This window comes from Lutra lutra, chromosome 12, assembly GCF_902655055.1.
Source record: "Lutra lutra chromosome 12, mLutLut1.2, whole genome shotgun sequence".
NCBI classification, from domain to species: domain Eukaryota; kingdom Metazoa; phylum Chordata; class Mammalia; order Carnivora; family Mustelidae; genus Lutra; species Lutra lutra.
In genome coordinates, this window is record NC_062289.1 from 66,309,843 (window position 1) to 66,336,541 (window position 26,699).

The 26,699-nt window shown below is 44.0% G+C and overlaps 1 protein-coding gene across 1 annotated transcript; it reads right to left on the reverse strand.

The window, feature by feature from the left end:
* Window positions 1–7,737: 7,737 nt before the first annotated feature.
* On the reverse strand, window positions 7,738–26,698 carry SNRPD3 (small nuclear ribonucleoprotein D3 polypeptide). Its single transcript, XM_047698517.1, has 4 exons — window positions 25,977–26,698; window positions 24,379–24,522; window positions 10,216–10,408; window positions 7,738–7,955 (listed from the first exon to the last, which is right to left on the reverse strand). Exons 2-4 carry the CDS (start codon window positions 24,502–24,504, stop codon window positions 7,894–7,896), a joined length of 381 nt encoding a protein of 126 aa, XP_047554473.1. The 5' UTR covers window positions 24,505–24,522; window positions 25,977–26,698; the 3' UTR covers window positions 7,738–7,893.
* Window position 26,699: the final 1 nt, after the last annotated feature.

A 26,699-nucleotide genomic window follows, 5' to 3' on the forward strand; every position in this document is an offset into this window, starting at 1 on the left:
AATTTTCTAAATATATGAAATAGTTAAAATCATGTTTAATGTCCTCTGCTTATTCTAACAATTGGGTCACTTTTGGATCTGCTTTGACTGTTCTTGTTACGGGTTGTGCTTTCCTGCCTCTTTGCATGCCTAGTAATCTTTGATTGGATGCCAGAATTTTACCTTGTAATGTGCGTGGTATTTTTATATTCCTGTAAATCTTGTTGAGTTTTGCTCTAGGATACGCTAATTGGAAACAGTTTTATCCTTTCGAGTCTTGTATTTACAATTTGTTAATGTGGGTCCTGAGCGATGCTCAGTCCTGAGCTAATTATTCCTCACTATGAGGCACGACTTTCTTGGATAAAATTTTAAAATTTTGTTCAAAAAAATTTTTTAATTTTTTTAAAGATTTTATTTATTGGGATGCCCAGGTGGCTCAGTCAGGTAAGTGGCTGCCTTGGGCTTGGGTCATGATTGAGTCCTGGGGATCGAGTCCTGCATAGGGCTCCTTGCTCAGCAGGAAGCCTGCTTCTCTCTCTGCTTCTGCCTGCCACCCTGCTTGCTTGTGCTCTCTCTCTCGGACAAATAAATAAATAAATAAAATCTTTAAAAAAAACAAAGATTTTATTTTTTTGTCGGAGAGAGAGAGAGCACAAGCATGGGAAGCAGCAGGCAGAGGGAGAAGCAGGCTCCCAGATGTCCTAAAATTTTTTTTTAATGTTTTAAAATTTATTTTTATGATTTTTTGTGTCTTGGGGCCTTGCTAATCTGGGAGACTGCCCTTCCAGGGTTGGTTAATTACTAGACAGTGAACAATTCACCTGCAGAGTGAGCCTTTCAAATACGAATTTACTAATCAACCTGTAACTCCAGCCACCTTTACCTAATTCTCACATACCAAACCAGTATTTCCTCTGTTCTAAGTCACATCAGGGACAGGTTATGGACAACTAGAGAACATTCCTATAGCCCAGAACCCTCTGAATTTATTTGAATTAACCAACTCTAAGCTTACTCAAACTTGCCTACCTTACCTTGCCCATTCCTTCCCTATGGAAACCCCAAGTTAAAGGCTCTGGGTCATGCTCTCCGTTCACATGTACTGCCTCCTGACTCACTCTGGGGTTTCTTCACGTGACCCTGAATGGCATGACATGCTCCCTCCTCTTGGAAACTGTAATCACCTTTTCACAAGGCAGTTGTCTCCACATCTGTCACTTTACTATAACTAATTAGTATATGTGCTGCTGAAGCGAGCACTTACTATAACTAATTAAAACAAAATCCTTGGTACATTTTCAAATAATGGTCTACCCAATATTCTGTGAATTTTTTAATTGGCTGGTGGGAACAGGAACATTTCCCAGCCTTGTGTTATGCCAGGCACTGTTATAATTCTTTTGATGGTTCTCTTTGAGACTCAGCATTAGAGAGCTTAGCAAAATATCATTCTCTTAGAGACTCTTTGAGAGTCTCTCTTTCGCCTCAGTTATTTTCACACTCTTGTGCTGATCAATATTCTGAGTACTCAAGAGCGCCCTTCAGCAGGTCTCCTGGATTCTCTGTGCAGCTTTATTCTGGTATTCTGCCTCATGAACATGAGCTGCCTCAACTTATCCGAACTTCTAGCTCAGACCCTTCAACCCAGCTAGATTTGTAGGGTCCACTTCAGTTTCCCCTCCTTGTTCCACCGCAAAAAAACTCTCACAAGGCAGTAGTAAGCCCATCTTATTTATTTCCCATCTCTTAGGGACTCCTCTCCTTCAGTGTTTGGGTTTTATTTAATTTTCAGGCATGAGACTAAATACATGCACTTATCTCCATTTGACCAGAGGCAGAAAGAGTTTATGGAATACCCAGCAGGTGAGCATATAGGCTGACATAGTATCAGTGAACCAACTGAATATAAACCCTCCCTTGCATAGGTAACATATCAGAGGCTTGGAAAGAAGTAGTGGAGGTAATCAGAACCAGAATCCATCCCTTAAATCTTGGTCTAGTTATATGACATCATTCTTTGCTCTGTATCTTTATCTTGCCAAGTGATTTTCCATTTTTGACTTAATATCTTTTCTTTTTTTTTTTAATTTTTTTTTAAGATTTTATTTATTGAGCTGACAGAGAGAGATCACAAGTAGACAGAGAGGCAGGCAGAGAGAAAGAGAGAGAGAGAGAGAGAGGGAAGCAGGCTCCCTGCTGAGCAGAGAGCCCGATGCGGGACCCGATCCCAGGACCCTGAGATCACGACACCAGCCGAAGGCAGCGGATCAACCCACTGAGCCACCCAGGCGCCCCAATATATTTTCATTTTTTAAAAAAGATTTGGGGCGCCTGGGTGGCTCAGTGGGTTAAAGCCTCGGCCTTTGGCTCAGGTCATGATCTCAGGGTCCTGGGATTGAGCCCCACATCAGGCTCTCTGCTCAGCAGGGAGCCTGCTTCCTCCTCTCTCTGCCTGCCTCTCTGCCTACTTGTGATCTGTCAAATAAATAAAGTCTTTAAAAAAATAAAAAATTTAAAAAAAGGTTTTATTTATTTAATAGGGAGAGAGATAGCAAGAGAGAACAGAGCTGGAGGAAGGGAGTAGCAGAGAGACAAGTAGGCTCAATCCAGGGACCCTGGGATCACGATCTGAGCTGAAAGCAGATGCTTAACTGACTGAGCCACCCAGACACACCTAGACTATTTTCAAACAAAATATTTTTTATATTTTATTTTTTATTTAAATTCAATTAACATATAATGTATTATTAGTTTCAGAAGTAGAGGCCAGTGATTCATCAGTCTTATATAGTACCCAGTGCTCATTACATCACTTGCCCTCCTTAATGTCCATCACCCAGTTACCCTTTCCCGCAAACCCCTCCCCTCCAGCAACCCTCAATTTGTTTCCTATGATTAAAAGTCTCTTGGGGCGCCTGGGTGGCTCAGTGGGTTAAGCCGCTGCCTTCGGCTCAGGTCATGATCTCGGGGTCCTGGGATCGAGTCCCGAATTGGGCTCTCTGCTCAGCGGGGAGCCTGCTTCCCTCTCTCTCTCTCTCTGCCTGCCTCTCCATCTACTTGTGATCTCTCTCTGTCAAATAAATAAATAAAATCTTTAAAAAAAAAAAAGTCTCTTATGATTTATCTCCCTCTCTGATTTCATGTTGTCAAAAATACGTTTTTTGAGAGAATGTGCATCAAAATTCAGACCTCCAGGGATCCCGGGGTGGCTTAGTTGATTAAGCATCTGCCTTTGTCTCAGGTCATGATCCCAGGGTCCTGGGATGGAGTCCCACAGCCTTGCTGAGTGAGGAACCTGCTTCTCCCTCTGCCTGCCACTCCCCCTGCTTATATACTCGCCTGAACTCTGATAAATAAATAAATCCTGAAAAAAAAAAAAATTCAGACCTCCATGTGATCTTGAGACTGCTCCTCCTCAACCTTGGCAAAAAGTTAGAAACTTTTTCTCTGGAGCAAGGAGGTTTCTGGAGTAGTAAGTCTTCTCAGACACCCAGAAGACAAGTGAATCTGGGCATACTAGAATGCTGAAGCTCTCTAGCCCTCTTCCTTCATGAGCTCCCACAGGGCCAGCAATAGTTCAAGGTAAACCCTCCAGACATGAGACTGGAAGTTTATTCCAGGAAACCTGACCAGTCCAAGAGCAAAGTCCTAAAAGTAGTATGGACATTAGTGATTTGCCAAAAAAAGTTCAATCAGTTCATCTTATAAACACCTATTATTCTTAATATCCCACTTGTAAATACAAGCAGACAACCAATGATTGAGGCAGGTAAGTATAACATGAAAAGACTTTCATAACATTAAAGACTAAAAGCAAAACAAAAAAAGGGGAAGAAAACATACGCAGGGAGATGAAAGCTTTGACAAAGCATATCAGTGTTCTCAGAGATAAGATATTGCAATCATGGAATGAAGTCCTAACTTTAAAAAAAAAAATAGAGAATCAATGGGTAATCTTCCGTAAAGGAGATCCAGGGGAGAAAAACAACAACAACAACAAAAAAAACAACAAGAAACCAAAAAAACCCCAGGAAAATGGGAGGTGGTAGGGACAGAAAAAATAGGAAACACAGAGATAAATCCGAGATCCAGTATCTGAAGAACAGGAATTCCAGAAAGAAAAGCCAGAAAACTAAAGGAAGGAAAACATTAAAAACAAATTCAAGAGGGTTTCCGAGAAGTGAAGGACCAGAGTCCCTTCTGAAAGGGTTCAACGGCCTGGCACAACACATGGAAACGGACCTTCACCAAGGTATGCCACCATGAAATTTCAGAACTCTAGTGGCAGAAGTGAGAGAGTCACATACAAAGAATCAGAACTCGGAATGGCTTGAGTCCTCTAACAGCAACACTAGATGGTAGGTGAAAAGTAACAATGCCTTCAAAATTTTAAAGGAAAATGAATTCCAAACTGGAATTTCACACCTGATCAAGTATGAGAGAATGAGACATTTTTCAGACATGCGATTCCCTTAAACTACTTTCCATACATCCCTTTTACTGCAAGCCAATCTACCAGAATGAGGTAATAAAACAAGGGGAGGAAGGGACACAAACAGAAGACTCAGCAGGGGAGAGCCCACGATGACAGCAATACATTAAGCACAAGGGAGAGCCAATCCAGGTAGGGGCTGGTCAAGAAATTGGTAAAATAGATAATGTGTTAATGTCCTTACAGAATTTGGGTAGAATTAGTGACAAGTGGCCAGAAAACTAAGCTAATCGCTAATAAAAATGTGAGAGGAATATTAATTCTAAGGAAATGAAATCTCTGTGGTAAGGTAACTTCATCCACTATGTGGCTCAGCTGTGATTTAAATACCATCATAAGGGGCGCCTGGGTGGCTCAGCGGGTTAAAGCCTCTGCCTTCGGCTCAGGTCATGATCCCAGGGTCCTGGGATCGAGCCCCACGTCGGGCTCTCTGCTCAGCAGGGAGCCTGCTTCCCTTCCTCTCTCTCTGCCTGTCTCTCTGCCTACTTGTGATCTCTGTCTGTCAAATAAATAAATAAAATCTTAAAAATAAATAAATAAATAAATAAATACCATCATAATAATGCAAACACTAAATATATGATCTAACTAGAATATATCAGGGAGAGATGGGGGGATGGGGAGTACAGGCATGGTGGGCAGGAGGGAGAAAAGTCAAACGGTAATGCCTACGATGCAAACATCACTACCCATGCACTGTTTAAATTGAGACCTGTTGGCAAACTAAACTGACCAGCCAACACCTGAAAGGGAATACTGTGAAGTAGGGAAAATGGGGAAGGGCAGATAGGGTAGGAAGTTTGCTGTTTTTCCTAACAAACTTTGCAGAACTATTTGTTTTTTCAATGCAAAATAACAGATTTTCTTCCTAAAATGCAGGATATAAAACTGTTTAAAAAGACGTATTTTGTTAATTTATTGTTTCTAAATTTGGGGGACACCTGTGTTTCTAAATTTAGGGGGCACCTGTGTGGCTCAGTGGGCTGAGTCTGCCTTCCGCTCAGGTTGTGATCTGGGGATCCTGGAATACATCAGACTCACTGCTCAGCAGGAAGCCTGCCTCTCCCTTTCCCTCTGTCCCCGCCCACACCCTCAAATGAATAAAACCTTTATGAAAAAAATTTTAAGTTTCCAAATTTTTACTGTGCACATTAAAAAAACCATAAATGGGAACTCCACTTTTCAGGACCTAGGTAGGGTTACAGTTGTTTTTACTGCATGTAGAATCATGCAAGACTGGTTCCTGCATGGTTCCTAAGGTAAACCATATCCAGTCAGCTTTTTAGAACTAGAATGCAATTCATGTGTGAAGTATAATGTGTTACTGAAGTCTTGTTTACTATAAAAGTATGATGATTTAAGCAGTGACCATACTAGAATAACATTTTCAAACAGTCCGGGATATCAAAATGTGGCCACAGATCTACTAAATCAGATCTACCTAGCTTGGGTGGCAAGGGCATTGCTTAAAATGCAGATTCCTGGGCCCAGCCCCAGACCAATTAATCCACAATCTCTAGGGGTAGGGCCATAGAATCTGCATTTCTAACAAGGTCCATAAACCAATGTTGAAAACTACTGCTGTCACTCACTATATGAGTAACTCAAGTGTTCATTAATAAGCCAATAAATCAATGCCTGTAAGTCACAGTCACAGGCAGAGAAGAGGGAAAGGAATCCATGCAGGGTAGTGGGTATCACAGTGTCTACCTGAAAGAATCATTTAAAACACTTCAGAGAGATTCCACTCCATATGTAACTCAATGTACAAGTTTTTTTCTTATCAGGAACAATACATTAACTCTTGGTCAAACCTTAAACAAACGAACTCTTAACTCCATTCACACGAAGTTCATTGGAAATAGTGCCCAGTCCAGGAGCCCCTCCACCGGGGAAGCAGAGCCTGCAGGGTCATTAGCATTCGTCCAAATGTCAGAGGGGCTGGGGCTGCTGGAGCACGAGGTACAGGGATTGCGCTGGGGGATGGGTCTCTGAAGCCTTACTTACGTGGCTGCGGTATCTGACCAACACTCTGATGCCTGTGCCTTAGTTCTTTATTTCAAGAAAAATGCAAGGTCTGTTACACTGAGGTAGGGTCATGATTGTAAGGCAAAGCTTGTTAGAAAATCCCTAAATCCCTACTTGATGCCTAGTTAACAGATGTGTTGGACTTTCTTCTTTTATTACTTGAACAGTGTGTCCCATGTGCAATGTTCTAAGTTAATCAACCCCTTTTCTTCTTAACAGTTTTTACTGAAGTTCATCCTATACTGAACCTGTGACAAGACCTCTTTTCAGTGCATGACTTCAAGTCTGCTTTTCTAATTTCTGTGTTTTTGTCAGTTATTCACTTTGCGTGCCTCATCCTCTCTACCTCTGCTAATTAAAAGCCAGGACCATGCCATTGCATGTTGAGATGCTCTGACAAATGCCTAACAATCTGTCCCCGCAAATCACCACAGAACTTCATAAGCCAGTGCAGGAGCCACAGGTGTTGGCTGCTTAGATTACTTTTGCCAGATGCTGAGCCACTAGGGTTTCCAGGCTACGAAGATCAGAGTGGTGGACTTTTTCACGGGCCAGGAGCACCCATGCCATGTTGCTTAAGCTGAGCTGATGATATCTCCACATCTGTGTGTTCTTGGAGTTTCTCCGAGGGTTTAACCAGCAACTGGCCTCAAACAGTAGCTTAAACTCTTACCAGTAACTGTGCTATTTCAAAGTACTGGCATTCTCCCAGGATATCTTCCTGGGTGTCAAAATTTAACCCGCTGCCAAAGCAAACAAAACACCAAACTCCAAAATGAACACACAGTCCTTATTTCTTCAAAAAGAAAAACAACAGAGGCACCTGGGTGGCGCAGTCTGTTAAGCGTCTGATTCTTGGTTTTGGCTCAGGTTGTGATTTCAGCGTCATGAGACTGAGCCCTGCATCCTGCTCAGCACTCAGCATGGAGTCTGCTTGGGTTTCTCTCTCCCTCTGCTCCAGCCCCACCCCCAGCACGCTCTCTCTCTCTCAAATACATAAATCTTAAAAAAAGGGGCGCCTGGGTGGCTCAGTGGGTTAAAGCCTCTGCCTTCGGCTCAGGTCATGATCTCAGGGTCCTGGGATTGAGCCCCACATCGGGCTCTCTGCTCAGCGGGGAGCCTGCTTCCTCCTCTCTCTGCCTGCCTCTCTGCCTACTTGTGATCTCTGTCTGTCAAATAAATAAATAAATAAATAAATAAATAATCTTTTAAAAAAGAAAAGAAAAACAACAACAAAAGGGACCACCATATTTATTTAGTTTAACATTTCCCCAGATCTAAAGAGAAAGATGTCAAAAGAAAAGCTAGAACATATACATAAGCACACACCCCCCTGAACACAGATAACCTAAAAGAAAAAATAACAGCAAAGTTCTGTTCAACAGATAAATTTATCTTCGTTTCTGGAAGATGTTTCCACGCCCCATTCCACGTCCTCTTCCTCTTGCAGCCACTGAAAGATGGAAAGAAAGGATAAGGCTAGGTCAGTGTGGTCAGCAAATGCTCATGCCACGGAGCAGCCAGGGTCCTTGGACACTGGCACAGAAGAGGCCTGAAAAGCCACCTGGTCCAATACCATGCCGACCCCATGACATTTCCTCATTGCAGGGGGACCAGAGCTGGAGTGCCTTCCAGTCCAGCACTGATTTCAACATGAGGCTGGGAGTCAGGGTGTTGAGAGCTTAGGTGGTTTGGGGAACAGGCCTGAGAACCACAGAAAAGATGAATTCCCAGCACTGGCCTAGGGTGAGTTAATAAAACAAAACAGATGAACTTAATTCACACTTAAAATCATGAAACAAATAGTTAAATACTAAACATCTGTTAAATCTGAGTAACAGGTTTTATTATTTTTTGAGGTATTCTGCAATATAAATGTTTCATAATAGAAAAACAAACAAATAAAACCACTCCCCATACAAAGGGCATACAAGCTGCTGTTCTCTGTAACTCCAAGAGTTCTAGGAGAGGACCAGTGGCTTTGAAGGACAGATGAAAATATTCTGATGCCTACTAACTGGAGACTGATTCCTCTTCCCTCTTGTAGAGCCTCGTGAAGAGGGAGGAAAGTCACGCAGGAGCCCAGCCACATACTGAAATGAACCAGAGCAAGGGACCGACAGCAATACAGATGGCTCAGGCAGAGGTCAGTGGACCTGGGCAAACTAACTGCCAAGTGCCTTCTAGTGCACAGGCTACTGGGGTGCATCTTTTGTCAGAGAAGATGGTGCAGTTACGCAGTAACAATGAGGACAGCCCTTCCCTGAGAAAGCAGAGAGAACAGCAGTTCTAGTAGGAAAACCAGTATTCCTAAAAATCATTCCTTCACCAGGACAAAAAGTCCAGAGCTTCCGGTTCTACAAATGCCACCTACCTAGGAAGGGCAAGGAGATTCTCTGATCAGTTTTTTGGAAGGACACTTAAAGGATTACTCTAGGGGCGCCTGGGTGGCTCAGTGGGTTAAGCCTCTGCCTTCAGCTCAGGTCATGATTCCAGGGTTCTGGGATCGAGCCCCGCATCAGGCTCTCTGCTCAGCAGGGAGCCTGTTTCCCCCTCTCTCTCTGCCTGCCTCTCTGCCTACTTGTGATCTGTCTGTCAAATAAATAAATAAAATCTTTAAATAAATAAATAAATAATTAATAATAACAATAAAAAAGGATTACTTTATTGAACCTTTAAACTCAAAAGCTACCTCATATATAAAATATGCACAACAAAAGATGCTGATGGAGAATCCAGTGACTTTCCTGCACTATAAATCTTTTTACCGATACTCAGATAGTTTCTAATGAATGTACTTGCTTCCTACATAATCAACACAGCAGCGCTTCTCAGGGACCCAAAGATAAAACCTCTGACTAGGCTAACCCAAAAGAAAGGCCAGACTAAGGAAGGTCACTCGATCAGTGCGGACATGCTGAAGGAAGGATTTGTTTTCAAATGTAAGAATATTAGAAAACAGGGGCGCCTGGGTGGCTCAGTGGGTTAAGCCACTGCCTTCGGCTCGGGTCATGATCTCAGGGTCCTGGGATCGAGTCCCGCATCGGGTTCTCTGCTCGGCGGAGATCCTGCTTCCCTCTCTCTCTCTGCCTGCCTCTCCATCTACTTGTGATCTCTCTCTGTCAAATAAATAAATAAAATCTTTAAAAAAAAAAAAAAAAAGAATATTAGAAAACAGAAGTCTGGTCCCTTTAATGGGTAAAGATAGCTGAAAACTGTTTATTTCTTACATGAAAATGGATCCCTACCATCAGCACCCCCCCCCACTTATACTGGGTGTCAATAAACACCCCGAGCTCTCTGCGAACTGTTATCCCACTGCCTCAGGTGTCAGCTAAGCCCCACCACAGAGCTCCTGCTCAGCAAACTAGTAAGAGCAAGCCTCCCCCGGAATCTTTGGACAGAATTCCTGGAAACAAAGTCATTATAGGAGACTTATCCAGTCTCTCACTTAAGAGTCCCCTTCTTCTTTCGAAGGAGGCACTTTGGATTTTGCATAAGCCCTATGAATGTGATCAGGCACGACAAGAGACAGAAGGTAAGATCAGGCCATCAGCCCCTCACGGGGGGGGCCCCAAGGCTGTAGGGTGGCAGTGAGTGTGGAGATGGCTGAAGTCCAAGTCCACCCCCAGGCCCAGGCAATTGACAGGGCCCGCCCTTCCCTAAAAGATACAGGACAGAAACATTAAAACCAGTGCAAGAGGAGCACATACCTTGAGCCTTCAGAATAGCAGCTTTTCCCCGGCCAGCCCCTGAGCCTTGGTTTTTATTTTTCATGCTCTTTAACATGGGCGCATTTTTCAGCATGTCAGGCAAAATGAGAAAACGGATCTTGCTGCCACGGATGTACACCTGTTCCAGCTGTGCCACTCGGCCATCTCTGTATGTGACTGTGATGTTGGACATCTGGAAGGGAATCACCAGCTCATCAATCAGGGCCAACAGCACCAACAGAGAACAAGGACACACAAGGGGGGAGCCTTGGCTGGTAGTAGGAGAAGTCCAGAACTGCACAAACTAACATCATGAAATAAAGAAGCTGGCAAAGTGCTTCACATACTTGGTCCTCACAGCACCTTCAGGATAGGTTATGGGCATTTCCATCTTTTACAGATAAAAACAAAACAAAACAAAAAACCCTAAAGCACTTGTCCAAAGTCCAACAGCCAGAATGAAAGGATACAGATTCAAATCCAGCTGGCGTGACTCCAGAGCCCTAACTGCCATACTGCCTCCCTTGCCAGCATGTGAAGAGTTCTCAATGGTGAAAAACTCTAATGAAACAGCTTTGAACCACTTGTCCAAACTGTGTCCTGTCCTGCATCTGTCTAGCACACACATAAAAGGCACCATGAAAGTCATGAGTATGCACCAGAGCCCCTCTAGCTTCAATGACCAGGGACTGAGAAGTACAAGCAGCAGCGCCTATACGAAGGGCTCAGAATATTGGGATCGTGTGAGGCAAGAGCCTGCACTGACAGGACACTTGGGCACGAACCTATAGGATACAAGGACTGGAGCAGAACAATTGAGAGAGGGGACAAAGTTATCACCTTGGGAGATTATGGGGTCACTCATTTGTGGACAGAGGGAGAGTGGACAGGATCAGGGTAGCACTTTGGAAAGATCGATATGTCAACATAGATAAACTGTGGGATGGAGAGACAGGGAGCCTCAAGGTGAGACCAACCAGCAGACAGCCTTGGCATAGCAGGGGACCCAAACCTGCTAGTGCAGACCTCAACAGGGACCATATTTACCACAAAAAGTAGCTTATTTTGAGTCTTCTGGATGAAAGAGAATATAATTTATTCAGAATAGGTCAAAGTCCACATTGTAGAGAGGTGTCTCCCCAGATTCCTAACTGGCTTGTTGCCACCCTATACTCATTCTTTTCTTCCAAGAGCTAACTGGCCACCCAGCCTCTGCTTGAGCACCTGGTTTGCCAAAAGACTAACAACACTCCAGGGCCATCCTCACTAAATCTAAATGTGCAGGTGGAACAGTTCATAGAGCTTCAACCCACTGCCCCTGTTCTACCCTCAGGGTTACAGGGCTCTAGATTCCCATAAATCTTCTGTTCCAGGCTCAACATCCCCAGTATCTTAAATTTCCACACAGGTTCTATATCCTTGCCATCCTGTTCTTGCCTCGAAGAATGCCATAACCTCTGGGGGTGCCTGGGTGGCTCAATCAGTTAAGTATCTGACTTCGGCACAGATCATGATCTTGGGGTCCTGGGATCAAGCCCCGCGTTGGGCTCCGCATCCAGCAGGGAGTCTGCTTGTCCCTCTGCCCTCCCCTGCTTGTGCTCTCTCTCTCTCTCTCACCAAAAAACAAAACAAAACAAAACAACAAAAACCAAAGACCATAACCTCTGGTGCCACAACTGAACAAGAAGTATGATTAACAAAGCCAACTTTTACTGAGCACTTATTAGCATCCCAGGCAATTTCGTATCATAACTCCTATAAATCACACAATGCTACAAATCACTATGAACTCAGGTCTAACCCTAAACCCACATTCTGAAACCATACATCAGATCACCACTTACTTCCTTAAACAGTAAAGGAACAAATTAAATGAGACAAATATGTCTAAATGCTGTCCCTATTATCGAGTATATATTAGAAGAGCAGTAAACAACGAATCTAAATGACCACCAAGACATCTATTTTGGAGGCTGTGCTACTGCTAAGCTACTTCTCCAGCACAGTCCAGTACATCTCACCCCTTCCTCTCCTACAACCTCCCCAACCCACTTTGAGAATCCCTGACAGAGGGTGTTCAGTACGACCAACAAGACAAACTGTTTCCACAAATGGATGTGTCCTGGCTGAAGCACTAAAGGGTCCAGCATCAACTGACTCCTATGACAACCCTAAAAATGACCAGGTCGGCTGCTGTACTCATGCACTCCCTCGCAGCACCAGCAGAGAAATGGCTGTGCTGGGTATAAAGCCCCACAGGCCTGCCCACCCGTACAGCTTGTTAATAAGCCCAAGCTATGTCTGCATCATAAGCCAAAGGCAACAACTTGAGTGAACTAGGTTTCAGTAATGTCAGGTGGGAACACCCACTTTATTCAACTTTCCCAAATAGCCATAATGAAACATAGGTGGCATAAACCAGGTGCCCAACTGAAATGACATCTTGGGGGAGAGAGAACATCTTAATACAATCAAAATTGTGGGAGTTTCCTCACACATCCAGGGCCAAGAAGAGAGGACTAACTCCAGGGCTGTAAAGCAATGTTGGGGTGCTCTGGGATCATCAATCACAACATCCTGTTATGGGGCACACAGCAAGGGCTCAACAAACGTCTGGTCCCCTCTCTTACTCTCCCCTGCCCTACCATTAACAACAGAGCCTCCCTCTTTTTTCTACTCATCTTCTTGTCTGAAATCTGATAGAGTGAGGGTCTGACAATTCTAGAATCAACAGGACCTAGCAGGTTTACTATACACCTCATCTTCAGAGATGATGGTTAAGATCAGAGATTTGAGACTCAGAGACTTGGGTTTAGATCCACTCCTTCCATGCTTGGTCACCCTGGTCATCTGGAAGTTTGTCATCAGAGAGGTCCTGTGATAACTGAAAGATCTATTGTACATAAAAAACACTAGCATAGGGGCACCTGGGTGGCTCAGTGGGTTAAAGCCTCTGCCTCCAGCTCGGGTCATGATCTCAGGGTCCTGGGATCCCTGGGATCCCAGCCCGCATGGGGCTCTCTGCTCAGCAGGGAGCCTGCTTCTCCCCCACCCCTCTCTCTGCCTACTTGTGATCTCTGTATGTCAAATAAGTAAGTAAAATCTTTAAAAAACAAAAACAAAAAAAACACTAGCATAGTGCCTCGTACAGAATAAGCATGCAATGAATGGAAGTTTCTGGTACTACTTTTTTTTCTCCCCCTTTAAGTTATTTATTTATTTTAGAGAGAGAAAGAGAGAGCATGTACTTGAGAGGGTGGGGGTAGGGGATAGGAGCCAAGGGAGAGAACCTTCAGGCAGACCTCCCCGCCCCACAAGTGCAGAGGCTGACATGGGGCTTGATCTCACAACCCTGAGTTCATGATCTGAGCTGAGCTGAAACCGAGAGTGGGATACTTAATCCACTATGCCACCTAGGTGCCACATGAATGGAAATTTCTGGTACTATTTTTTTTTTTTTTAAGATTTTATTTATTTATTTGACAGAGATCACAAGCAGGCAGAGAGGCAGGTAAAGAGAGAGGAGGAAGCAGGCTCCCTGCTGAGCAGAGAGCCCGATGCGGGGCTCGATCCCAGGACCCTGAGATCATGACCTGAGCCAAAGGCAGCAGCTTAACCCACTGAGCCACCCAGGCGCCCCAATTTCTGGTACTATTAAGCACACAGCCTCTTGGAGACAGATCTCCACAAGTTAAACTAAGACTTTTAAAATACTAAACAGTACCTGGATCTTGGATTTTAACTTCTACTCCCAACCAAAAAGAAACCAAGGCTACCTGAAGAAATGGCTGATTCCAGAGCTGGGTTAGGGAAGGTAAAAGATGACCCTGCAACAAACATCTTATTCCAGAAGATTAAGGATGCGCTCCCCCCAAATGGCCAAGGATACCAAAAGACACAAAAGAAGTCAGCTTCTGGACAAATTTGGGATAAATCAATCAAAATAATAATAGTAACAGATTATAACCCATTTAATGAAACAGAAACCCATGAGCCTATACTGACAATAAATGAATGAATAAATGGGGACTAAGGGAAGGCTCTTCCAGCAGACCCAGCAAATATAGAAAGCATGATGGAGTCAAAACCAAAAACCATTCTGGGGCGCCTGGGTGGCACAGCGGGTTAAATATCCAACTCCAGGGGTGCCTGGGTGGCTCAGTGGGTTAAAGCCTCTGCCTTCAGCTCAGGTCATGATCCCAGGGTCCTGGGATCGAGTCCCGCATCAGGCTCTCTGCTCAGCAGGGAGCCTGCTTCTCCCTCTCCCTGCCTCTCTGCCTACTTGTGATCTGTCAAATAAATAAATAAAATCTTTAAAAATAAATAAATAAATATCCGACTCCAGGTTTTGGCCCAGGTCGTGATCTTAGGATTGTGAGACTGAGCCCCACTCAGTGGAGTCCACCTGAGATTCTCTTTCCCTCTCCCTCTGCCCCTCCCCACCCTGGCACATGCTCTCAACTCTCTCTCAAATAAATAATAAATCTTAGCAAGTTAAAAAAAATTCTTTTGTAACCATCATGGTAAAAAGATTCAAACAAGAATCTTCATTGGATGCTAAATGAGGGGTGGTGAAGGTGGTGATGAATAACAGAATACTCACAAGATATTTACTTCAAGAACCTCCCTCACAAAATTCTCCTTTGTTGCAAAAGGGAAAAGTACAGTGGACAGACCACACAATACTTCAACCAAATTGCCAAGGTTAACATCACCAATAGGGGCAAACAAGTGTTCTGGGCCTCCTAGTGACAACCCCAGAAGAAGTCATCACTTACACAGTAACAGCCAAAACAACACAAAAACAAATCCCAAATCCCATCATGAGGAAACACCAGAGAAAGACATACAATCAAAAGACATTCTAAAACAAATAACTGGTCATTATTCTTCCAAAATGTCAATGCTGGGAAAAGCAAAAGGATAACTGTCCCAGACTAAAGAAATACAAAGCAAGCTGATATTAAGCGCCAATACGTGATCCTGAATTGAATGGTGCAGAGGAAAACACTGCACGTACAGAGAGCACACAGATAAGCAGTTTTTCATTCTAGCTAGAGAGGGTATCGAAAGAAATTCCCAACCACCCTGCACTCAGAAATGTCAAAAACTTTCCTGATATTCATTCTGGGGAGTTTTCTGACAGTCACGTGACGGGTTCTCTCAGGTTACCATTTTTACAAAAACAAATCATGCACAGGCCATTTTCCCACAGACCATTATTCCATAACCAAAAAAAAAAAAGGGGGGGGGGGGTTGAACAGTCCAGTCAATGATGGAGTGGTCATGCTAAGGCTCCCAAAGCACCATTTTGGCTCCAGCAGAGTCTCTGAACTCTTATCACTCTCTCCCACCAAATTTCTAGGAATTATGTTGCTTTAAGAAGTGAAATTCTGGGGGCGCCTGGGTGGCTCAGTGGGTTAAGCCGCTGCCTTCGGCTCAGGTCATGATCTCAGGGTCCTGGGATCGAGTCCCGCATCGGGCTCTCTGCTCAGCAGGGAGCCTGCTTCCCTCTCTCTCTCTCTCTGCCTGCCTCTCCGTCTACTTGTGATCTCTCTCTGTCAAATAAATAAATAAAATCTTTAAAAAAAAAAAAAAAAAGAAGTGAAATTTTGGCACAGCAAAGGAAACAGTTAACAAAACCAAAAGACAACTGACAGAATGGGAGAAGATATCTGCAAATGACATATCAGATAAAGGGCTAGTGTCCAAAATCTATAAAGAACTTAGCAAACTCAACACCTAAAGAACAAATAATCCAATCAATAAATGGGCAGAAGACATGAACAGACATTTCTGCAAAGAAGACATCCAGATGGCCAACAGACACATGAAAAAGTGCTCCATATCACTCGGCATCAGGGAAATACAAATCAAAACCACAAGGAGATATCACCTCACACCAGTCAGAATGGCTAAAATTAATAAGTCAGGAAATGAGAGATGCTGGCGAGGATGCGAAGAAAGGGGAACCCTCCTACACTGTTGGTGGGAATGCAAGCTGGTGCAACCACTCTGGAAAACAGCATGGAGGTTCCTCAAAATGTTGAAAATAGAACTACCCTATGACCCAGCAATTGCACTGCTGGGTATTTACCCTAAAGATACAAACGTAGTGATCCAAAGGGGCACGTGCACCTGAATGTTTATAGCAGCAATGTCTACAATAGCCAAACTATGGAAAGAACCTAGATGTCCATCAACAGATGAATGGATAAAGAAGATGTGGTATATATACACAATGGAATACTATGCAGCCATCAAAAGAAATGAAATCTTGCCATTTGCGACGACGTGGATGGAACTAGAGGGTATCATGCTTAGCAAAATCAGTCAATTGGAGAAAGACAACTATCATATGATCTCCCTGATAATGAGGGAGAGGAGATGCAACATGGGGGATTAAGGGGGTAGGAGAAGAGTAAATGAAACAAGATGGGATTGGGAGGGTGACAAACCATAAGTGACTCTCAATCTCACAAAACAAACTGAGGGTTGATGGGGGAGGGGGGTTGGGGGGGTGGGGTTATGGATATTGGGGAGGGTATGTGCTATGGTGAGTGCTGTGAAGTGTGTAAACCTGGCGATTCACAGACCTGTACCCCGGGGGATAAAAATATATTCTATGTTTATAAAAAATAAAATTTAAATTTAAAAAAAAAAAAAGTGAAATTTTGCATTTGGCCATTTACCCTCTTCTTTTATCTAATTTTCAGGGTCTTTTTATTGAGCTATAACTGATATATAACATTGTGTAAGTTTAAGGTATACAATATACTGATTTGATACATTTATATTACAATGACTGCCACTGTAGCATTAACTAACTTCTCTATCATGTCATACAATCATAATTTCTAGTATTAAGATCTTGTATTTCAGCAAGTTTAATGTTTATAATAGTTTTGTTACCTCTAATTACTATACTGTGTATTAGAACTCCAGGACTTCATTTATCTACTTGTAACATACCCTCTTCTTTTAAAATAATCTTTACTGGGACGCCTGGGTGGCTCAGTTGGTTGGACGACTGCCTTCGGCTCAGGTCATGATCCCGGAGTCCCGGGATCGAGTACTGCATCGGGCTCCCAGCTCCATAGGGAGTCTGCTTCTCCCTCTGACTTTCTCCTCGCTCATGCTCTCTCTCACTGTCTCTCTCTCAAATAAAAAAATAAAATCTTTTAAAAAAATAAAAAAATAATCTTTACTGTGCTTCATGATCATAAACACATCTTTTAATTTTTTTTAAAAGATTGTATTCATGCATTTGAGAGAGAGAAAGAGAGAGCACAAGCAGGGGGAGAGGCAGAGGGAGAGGGAGAAGCAGACTCCCTGCTGAGGTGGGAGTCCGATGGGGGACTCCAATTCCAGGATCTGGAGATCATGACCTGAGCTGAGGGCAGAGGTTTAACCGTCTGAGCCACCCAAGTGCCCCAGATATTTTAATTTTTAAAGTAGGGAGGGGAAAAAGGTTTTTTCTTAAAAATTTTAATCCCGGGCGCCTGGTTGGCTCAGTGGGTTAAGCTGCTGCCTTCGGCTCGGGTCATGATCTCAGGGTCCTGGGATCGAGTCCCGCATCGGGCTCTCTGCTCAGCGGAGAGCCTGCTTCCCTCTCTCTCTCTCTGCCTGCCTCTCTGTCTACTTGTGATCTCTCTCTGTCAAATAAATAAATAAAATCTTTAAAAAAAAAAAAATTTTTAATCCCCCCATGGGGCACCTGGCTGGCTGAGTCGGAAGAGCATGGAAGTCTTGTTTTCAGGGTCATGAGTTCAAGCCCCACGACAGGTGCAGAAACTACTAAAAAATACAAAAACAAACAAAAAACACACACACACACTCTCTCTACATATATATTCTGTGGGGCTCTGTCACCCCTAGATGCTGCCACAGTCAACAGCCCTGACTAGCAGCTTATGCTTGCCTTGCAGCTGTGGAGTACAAAGTGGAGGACAAGACTCCCTGCATATATATCAATAAAAACTTTAAAAATGGGTTTCTTTTGTTTTAAAGATTTTATTTATTTATTTGACAAAGATCACAAGTAGGCAGAGAGGCAGGCAGAGAGAGGAGGAAGCAGACTCCCTGCTGAGCAGAGAGCCCAATGCAAGGCTGGATCCAAGGACCCCGTGATCATGACCCAAGCTGAAGGCAGAGGCTTTAACCCGCTGAGCCACCCAGGCACCCCTAAAAAATGTTTTTAATCTCATTTAATTTCCACCAAAAGATAACTACTCACTTTGGTTTTGCTCAAAAACTTAATGCATTTATTTTTTTACCCCCCCCTTTTTTTTACTTAATGCATTTTTATGTATCACTTATAATTTGGCTTTATTTATTTTTTTTAACTAGGAACATATTGTGGAGTTTTGTATTTTTCTCCACTTAGGTCAACAGTATTTTCCCATGACATTAAATATTCTTCCACATTATTTGACCAGATGAACAATATTCTTTGTAATGTACCCTAATCTGTTTAATCTTAATTTATTTAACTCATTAGAAATGTTTGTTTTTAGGTTTTCATCATTAAAAACAGCACTGCAGAGGCACCTGGGTGGCTCAGTCAGTTAGGTGTCTGACTCTTGGTTTCAGCAGAGGTCAGACCTAGAGGTTGAGGGATTGAGTCCTGCGTGAGCCCTACATCGGGCTTCATGCTTGGCAGGGAGTCTGCTTGGGATTTTCTCTCTCTTCCTCTCTTTTGCCTCCCTACCTTCATGCTCTAAAATAAACAAACAAATCTTAAGAAAAAAATAAAAACAAAAACAGCACAGCACTATGAATGATTTTCAGAAGGAGAACTATGGCACCAAAGGGTAGGAACTTTTCTATGCTGGCGTTTAAATGTGTTTTCCAGAGGGGCGCCTGGGTGGCTCAGTGGGTTAAGCCACTGCCTTCGGCTCAGGTCATGATCTCAGGGTCCTGGGATCGAGTCCCACATCGGGCTCTCTGCTCGGCGGGGAGCCTGCTTCCCTCTCTCTCTCTCTCTCTCTCTGCCTGCCTCTCTGCCTACTTGTGATCTCTGTCAAGTAAATAAATAAAATCTTAAAAAAAAAAAATGTGTTTTCCAGAAACGATTTAACAATCTGTACTTCTACTGGCAGACTGGTAAGGAACCCTTGGTAGTATTCATTTTATTTTGTCATCTTCTAAGTTTAGAAATTCTTACCTTTTCCCAACTTACATGTCTAAATATTAATAAGGCCATTATTTTTGTATGTTAAAAGTCTGCTTTACATGTCTTTCTTCTGTTAATTAGCCATTTTTAAACTTGGGTCCACTTTAAATTGGGAAATGGACATTTCTGACTTGCAAAAACTATTTATATGCTTAAATACAATAAACTTTCATCATAAAAAAATTATGAGATGTCCTAAATATCTGAATACTGCTGAACTGGGAGAACACTTCCCTACACAAGAACCTCCAGGGACACTTTACACTGGATACCCAATAAAATCCATAGCCATAGAAGTTGCCTCTGAAAGGTTAGATAAATATAGGCTAGTCTATTAAAATCAAAATAACGTGCTTATTTCTACTCATAATTCCTCACCTTAAAGGTCCTTTTTGGTTTTTAATATTTTACCAAATATTTGACTAGAAGTATTCTTTCTTAAGAAATATATATTTTTTATTTTGAAGAAAAATCCCTTCATTCCCTCATTGACATTTAATAAAGATAGGATGCTTCAAAACCATGGTAAGCACACATAAACCAACAACAGAAATTTCCCCATTTGGGGACCTCTGGTTTTAAATCATCCATACCCAGGCTGGGCCAGAGATGGGATATACTCCTCCATCAGGTCCCATCTCTGCTACAAACACAAATCAGCTTAAGAAAACCACTTGGAGAGCCACAGAGGCCCTGCTCACCCCACACACACAGAGCCCTTAGGAGATGCTCTCAGAGCACTCACAGGGCTCTCTCACCTATAGATGCCACCACAGCTGACAGCCCTGGCTAGCAGATTATGTTTGCCTTGCAGCTGTGGGGTACAGAGCAGAAGGACAAGACTCCCTGCTTTCCCAAACAAACCTCAGATGCAAAGAAGTATCTACACCTTCTGACCCTGTGAGCACCATCTCAAGGACCTCATCCTAAGATGAGATCCTAATTCTTGCACAGATTACATCTGCACTGTCAAAAAAGGGCTGTGGTAATGGGCTACATTAAAAATACCTGATTCTCGGGGCACCTGGGTGGCTCAGTGGGTTAAACCTCTGCCTTCAGCTCAGGTCATGATCCCAGGGTCCTGGGATCGAGCCCCACACTGGGCTCTCCGCTCAGCGGGGAGCCTGCTTCCCCCTCTCTCTGTCTCTGCCTGCCTCTGCCTGCTTGTGATCTCTGTCAAATAAATAAATAAAATCTTAAAAAAAAAAAAAAAACCCTATTCTCTCTGCTTGCTTCTCTCTCTGCCTCTGCCCACTTGTGCGCACGCCTTTGCATATGCTCGCCCTGACAAATAAATAAAACCTTAAAAAAATATCTGAGGAACCCCAAAAGGTGTATTTTGTATGGGGATGTTGATGACACTATCTAATAGACTGAGACTGTATACCTTTCATCAGGGCCCAGGGGAAAAATGTCTCCCACATCTGAATGCCAAGGAAAACTGCACAACTGGTATTTTATCTTAAGGGCACTATGTACCTTAGAACTGCTGATCTCCCTCTGCCAGGCCTCTTTAAGTAGCTGAGAACAGAATATGCCTTTATTAAATGTACAGGGATTCAGGTTTACATTTCTGATTACTAACTGCCTGCCTGGCTTCATTTTACAGTCTACCCCAAGTTAACTGCACCATGACCTATCTGTCCATTTTTACCTTATCATATAGTTTTTAAATGAATCACCTCTTTTTTTTTTTTTTACAAGTTTTATTTATTTATTTGAGAGAGAGAGAGCATGTGCACAAGTGGGCTGAGGCAGAGGGAGAAGCAGACTCCCCACTGAGCAGGGAACCTAATGCATGGTTTGATCCCAGGACCCTAAGATCATGATGTGAGCCAAAGGCAAACTCAACCAACTCAACCCCGCAGGCGCCCCCTACCTCTAACTCTTTTCGAAAGCAGAGTAAAAAGTAAATAGTAGAATCCCAAGACACCTTCCTAGGGTAAAAAAAAAAAAGTCCATTCCAATTGTGGTTGTGGCGCGTTGGTGGTATAGTGGTCAGCACAGCTGCCTTCCAATTGTGGTTGTGGCAAGATGCTCTTACCTGTTTTCCAAATCTTTGTAGTGTGTGACCCACCACACTTTTGTAATAAAAAAATGTTAGGGGGGCGCCTGGGTGGCTCAGTGGGTTAAGCTGCTGCCTTCGGCTCAGGTCGTGATCTCAGGGTCCTGGGATCGAGTGCCGCATCGGACTCTCTGCTCGGCAGGGAGCCTGCTTCCCTCTCTCTCTCTCTGCCTGCCTCTCTGTCTACTTGTGATCTCTGTCTGTCAAATAAATAAATAAAATCTTAAAAAAAAAAAAATGTTAGGGGTGTCTGCATGGCCGACTCTTGAATTCAGCTCAGATCATGATCTCAGGGTCATGAGATCAAGCCCCATGGGCAGTGTTATGGGCTGAATCCTAACTTCATCTGTTGAAGTCTTAACCCCTCAGCATCTCAGAATGTGACCATATTTAGAGACTGGATCTTTACAGAGGTAACTGAGCCTTAATTCAATGTAACTTGTGTCCTTAGAAGAGATCAGGATACAGACCTACACAGAAGGAAAACCATGTGAAGACACAGGAAGGAAACAAACATCTATAAGCCAAGGAGAGAGGCCTAGAATAGATCCTTCATACCCTGAGAAGAATTAACCCTGTGGCACCTTGATCTCAAACCTCTTCACCTCCAGAACTCTGAGGGAATAAATATACTTGTTTAAGCCACCCAGTGTGAAACTTTGTTATGACAGCCCTACCAGGTTAACATAAGCAGGAAGCAAGTGACTGGCTCCCCCCATCGGACATGCATTCACTCATTTATTCAGCACTAATGCTGAGGTTGAGGTGTTATTTTTATTCCTGACGTAGAAAGGAGGGAACAAGAGGGTGAAGGAGATCCAAAGCTTGACCTAAGTCACACAAGGTAGCAGGCTGCAACCCGATTCTAGATCTATCACCAGGCTGTGCGCTTTGTATCACACTAGCTACATTTGAGACACCACCAAGGTCATCTGCTCAGACACCCTCACAATACAAATGGGCAGTCTGAGGCACTAGACACTCAGTAAGTTGTCCAAATAAATAGCTGAATAAACACATTAAAGTGCCTCACCCCCAGTTTTGCATTCTATTCACCAAAACAAAGTACCTTAAAATGGATGAGGATGCCTTAAGCCAGAGCCTGGATCTATAACTGGGGTCCTCACAAAGACAAGGTAGGCAAAGCCCCACAGGACCTTTGGAAAGCCCACTCCATCTACCTGTATGGCATCAACACTGAAGAGAGAAACCTGCAGTTACTAGACGTCTATTTCCCTGAGCCAGGGAACTGGCCCCACCCACTGGTCACCTAGCAGGAAGATGATATTCAAAGCTACAGAGCTGTCACAAGTAAATAAGTGAACCCTGCACAGCAACAGATAAGACACCTGATCTGCAGTGTGATCTTAGAGAAGTCACCTTCCCTTTCTGACCTTCAGTTTTTCTCACCTAGAAAACATTAACAGAAACTACATGTGAACATGTACCATGCGTGGTGTGAACTACTTGTTGCACATACATAACTAACCTGATCTGTAGAACAGCCCCAGGGTGTGGGTGTTATCCCTATCTCCAGAATGCCCTGCTCAGATCTCCCCTCAAAGGTCGTCAGGCTATAAGGCATGCAAGGAGCTGACAGTCTTCAGTTGTGACCTATGGGATCCATCACAGCATTCACTCTGAAGCCAGTCTCCCCAGGCTGCCGGCCAATGATTGATCACAATGGGGATCCTAGAGCCAGGCCATTTCTGCCCCATACTAGACTCTTCTAATGAACAACTCCTGCTGGCTGATACTTCCTTAGAAACACACTGTTCTCTAAGGCTCTTCCCACTCAACCCTGTCTTTCCTTCTCCTTTTCCCAGCACCAGACCAGTACAGACTGAAAGCCTTCCTAGCTACTCCTACTCCTTCTCCTTTATCCTTCATTATCATTTCCCCCAATAAATCTCTTGCACAATTCTGCATTGGCATATATGTCTCAGAGAACATAAAATAACACTGTTCCCATTTTAGAAACAAGGAAACTGAAGCAATTAACATGATCAAGGTCAGATGATTAGGACCCAAACCCACGTCTCTGATTCTGAAGCACAAGCTCTTAACTGATGATTTAAAGAAAAAAGGAGAAAGTGTGCTGATACATCTTGCCAAAGCAATGCTCTACAAACTCAAGTGGTTATTAGTAAAACACAAAATAGTGTCATAAGAAGGGCACCATATGAGGAAGCTGCTCCGATATTTGTTAATGGAAAGACATTCAGTAGATAGAAGTCTTTTAATCTTACTCTCCCTATTTTATGGATGACAAAACTATCACCAAATCCGCTTACCTCAAAAGGTAGTTGCTATAATCACATGAGACTCTTCCTCCAAGAAAGATGGAAAATAAATACGGTACATGAGTGGAAGATTCCACTAACTGCAGAGCAGTTACACAAACATGTAGGTGCAAATGGAGAATGGTCTTGGACCTGACAGATTCTACCAAAGTATACTTCTTTTAAACAAGTCCCCAAAATATGGAAGATGATTATAGGATAGAGAAAACAAAATGAGATATCCCAAACTTTTTTTTTTCTTAAAGATTTTATTTATTTATTTGACAGAGAGAGATCACAAGTAGATGGAGAGGCAGGCAGAGAGAGAGAGGGAAGCAGGCTTCCCACTGAGCAGAGAGCCCGATGTGGGATTCGATCCCAGGACCCTGAGACCATGACCCGAGCCGAAGGCAGCGGCTTAACCCACTGAGCCACCCAGGCACCCGAGATATCCCAAACTTTAAATGGCTCTCATTTACAGCCACATCAGCAGCAACTATAACAACAGCTGGCATACGTTAGGCATGCCAAAATAACTCTTCAAAGAGAAGAACTGCAAAAAGACCTCCAATTACTATCTTTCTGTGTTCCAAGACAGAGGCCCAAGCTTCCCCCATAACCTTATATGGAAAGCAGGATACCTGGCAGTTCATGTTGTCCTCCGCCTCAATGAGCTTCCCACGATACACCTCACCAGTGTTTGTCTCACATGTCACGATGTGACCCTCAGCCTCGTGTAGGACTTTAATCGGCACACCAATAGACATCTTGGCAGAAAAAGAGTTCTACAGTGAAAGAGACAACAGTTAGTTCATCCTTCAGGGCCTAGGAAGTCATATGGCACATATCATGCTTCCCTTAAGGCGTGACACTCCATAGAACTTAGTAAGAATGCCAAAACTGCTATTTTCCAGGGGGGAAAAAAAGCTTAATCCCTACTTTGAGGAACTCATCTGGCAAATACATGCAAAATGTGGGATGGTAAAGAATAGTGGGGGGGGGGGATTGGCTAGAGAGAGGGAAAGCTAATGGGATGAGAAAAAAGTGCATTCCATCTTCTTCCCTGCTACCATATGCCTCTTTACCTTCATCAAATAACCAGTAACCAATATTGTGTGTGTGTTGGGGGACAGGGGACTGAACTATACATACCACACGATGTACTTGCCAACCCATAGTTGTGGATGACAGACACTACTTTTGAGAGCCCATGATATAGACTTGAGCTGCCCAATACAGTAGCCACAATCCACCCATAGCTATTTTAACTAAACTTAAAGTGAAATAAAATGAAAATTAAACATTCACTCCCTTAGTCACATCAGCCACAGTTCAGGAGGTCAATGGCCTTGGGCTAGTGGCTGAAGTACTGGACAATGCAGATATAGACCGAAGAATCTAGGCAAATCTAGAAGAGGCATGCATTTAATTTGACTCATTAAGTACCCATTGACCCTCCACTTCTTCAAGGTTAAACAGAAAATGAAGTGTTCACAAAGGGACAACGTGTATAAGCAGGAAACGTCTGGAGGAAAAGCATGATCATGGAAATCACCTGATTTCATGTAAATAAAAGAAACAAGCAGTGGATTTCATATTCCCAGATGAGCAACGAATGAAGGCTGGAACACATCATGTGTGTCCAAGAGAGGAAAAGAAACATGAATTCGGGGAAGACAGGTTCCTTCGGTGAGGAAGTAGCGTTAGGAGTTTGGCTTTTATGCTGAAGATAGTGGGGAACTACTGCAGGCTTATAGGTAAGGAATGATCCAATAAAAAGGCAGCAGCACTTACAAACGGATCAAACAGTTTTTTTTTTTTTAAACAATTTAGAAGCAAGGAAACTTGATAAAGTTTCTGTAACAATATGGAAAGCATAAGAAGACGAATGCCTAAAAGGGGAAGGGAGGCAGAGATGCAAACAACTCTGGAAAGGATTACCCGGAAAGAACTTGGGGGAAGGAGGCAGCCAGAAATGATTTCAAGACTACTGCCTGTATGTGAGGGAAAACGTGGTCTGGAGAGACGGAGAAAACGAAGAGCATGTACTTTGGGGAAAAAGCTAATGAGAATTCACTTCCAGGCGCTAGTGAGGCAACGCAGATGTTTGAGCGACCCGGGCTTCCCGCTCTTCTCCCTCCCCGAACCTCCCAGAGTTCCTCGGCAGCAGCGCGTCCTTCTCCAGCCCTAGGCCCCTCACGCATGCTTCGGGCCTACCCTCGCCTGCCCCGGGTCTCACCTCACCGGCTCCGGCCTACTCTCCCCTTCCGGTACAGCGGCAACTCCAGCGACTGCGAAGGCGTGAGCCAAGCGAATGGCGGGTCTCGCGCTCCCAGAATACCACGCGTTCCCAAAATGCTGCGCGCAGGACCCGGCCCCTTCCTTTTCTTAGTGGTGAGCGCGGTCTTGCCTTTGCTGCCTTCTTATTCTTCCGGCTGGGAAACGTTGACTCCGCTCCGATAGTTCCGACCCCGGAAGAGAGACCTGGTGACAGGGTCCAGGTGCCGCCGGAAACACTGATCCTCAGGCCGTCAAGGCGGGGGCGGGGGCCTCGCGTTTCCAAGCACCTAACACCAGGGACAGGCTGGACGGCAAGGCGGGGATCTGGGGCTTGGGCCCGCGGATCGGGGGCAGCAGGCAGTGGGGCTGAGGGCCAGGACCTACCCTCACAATTTAACCTTTGGAACCCGGAACCACCAGGTAAGGGGTTGTCCTCCTTAAGGCGAGGTATCTCACCGTACGGATAGAGAAACCGGTTTAGAGTAGAGCGGGAGCAGGCCTACGGCCGTCCTTCAAAAAAATCCGAGTAGTGTTAGGTCTCCCGGAGCCCCGCGGTGTGCGGATTGGACCTGGCCTTAGGCCTGAGGGTGGCCGAGAAGTACCGCCAGGCAGAGACGGAGTTTGGTAAGGTCAAGAGTCTCTGGGGAACCAGTGCTGGTGGGAAGGCAGGGCTTCGGGGCCG

Coding starts and splice junctions, on each gene's coding strand:
- SNRPD3 (XM_047698517.1), bottom strand. CDS start 24,504: ATGTCTATTGGTGTGCCGATTAAAGTCCTACACGAGGCTGAGGGTCAC. Junction 10,409..24,378: donor AGGACAACATGAACTGCCAG/GTATCCTGCTTT, acceptor ATTCCCTTCCAG/ATGTCCAACATCACAGTCAC. Junction 7,956..10,215: donor TGCTATTCTGAAGGCTCAAG/GTATGTGCTCCT, acceptor TCCATCTTTCAG/TGGCTGCAAGAGGAAGAGGA.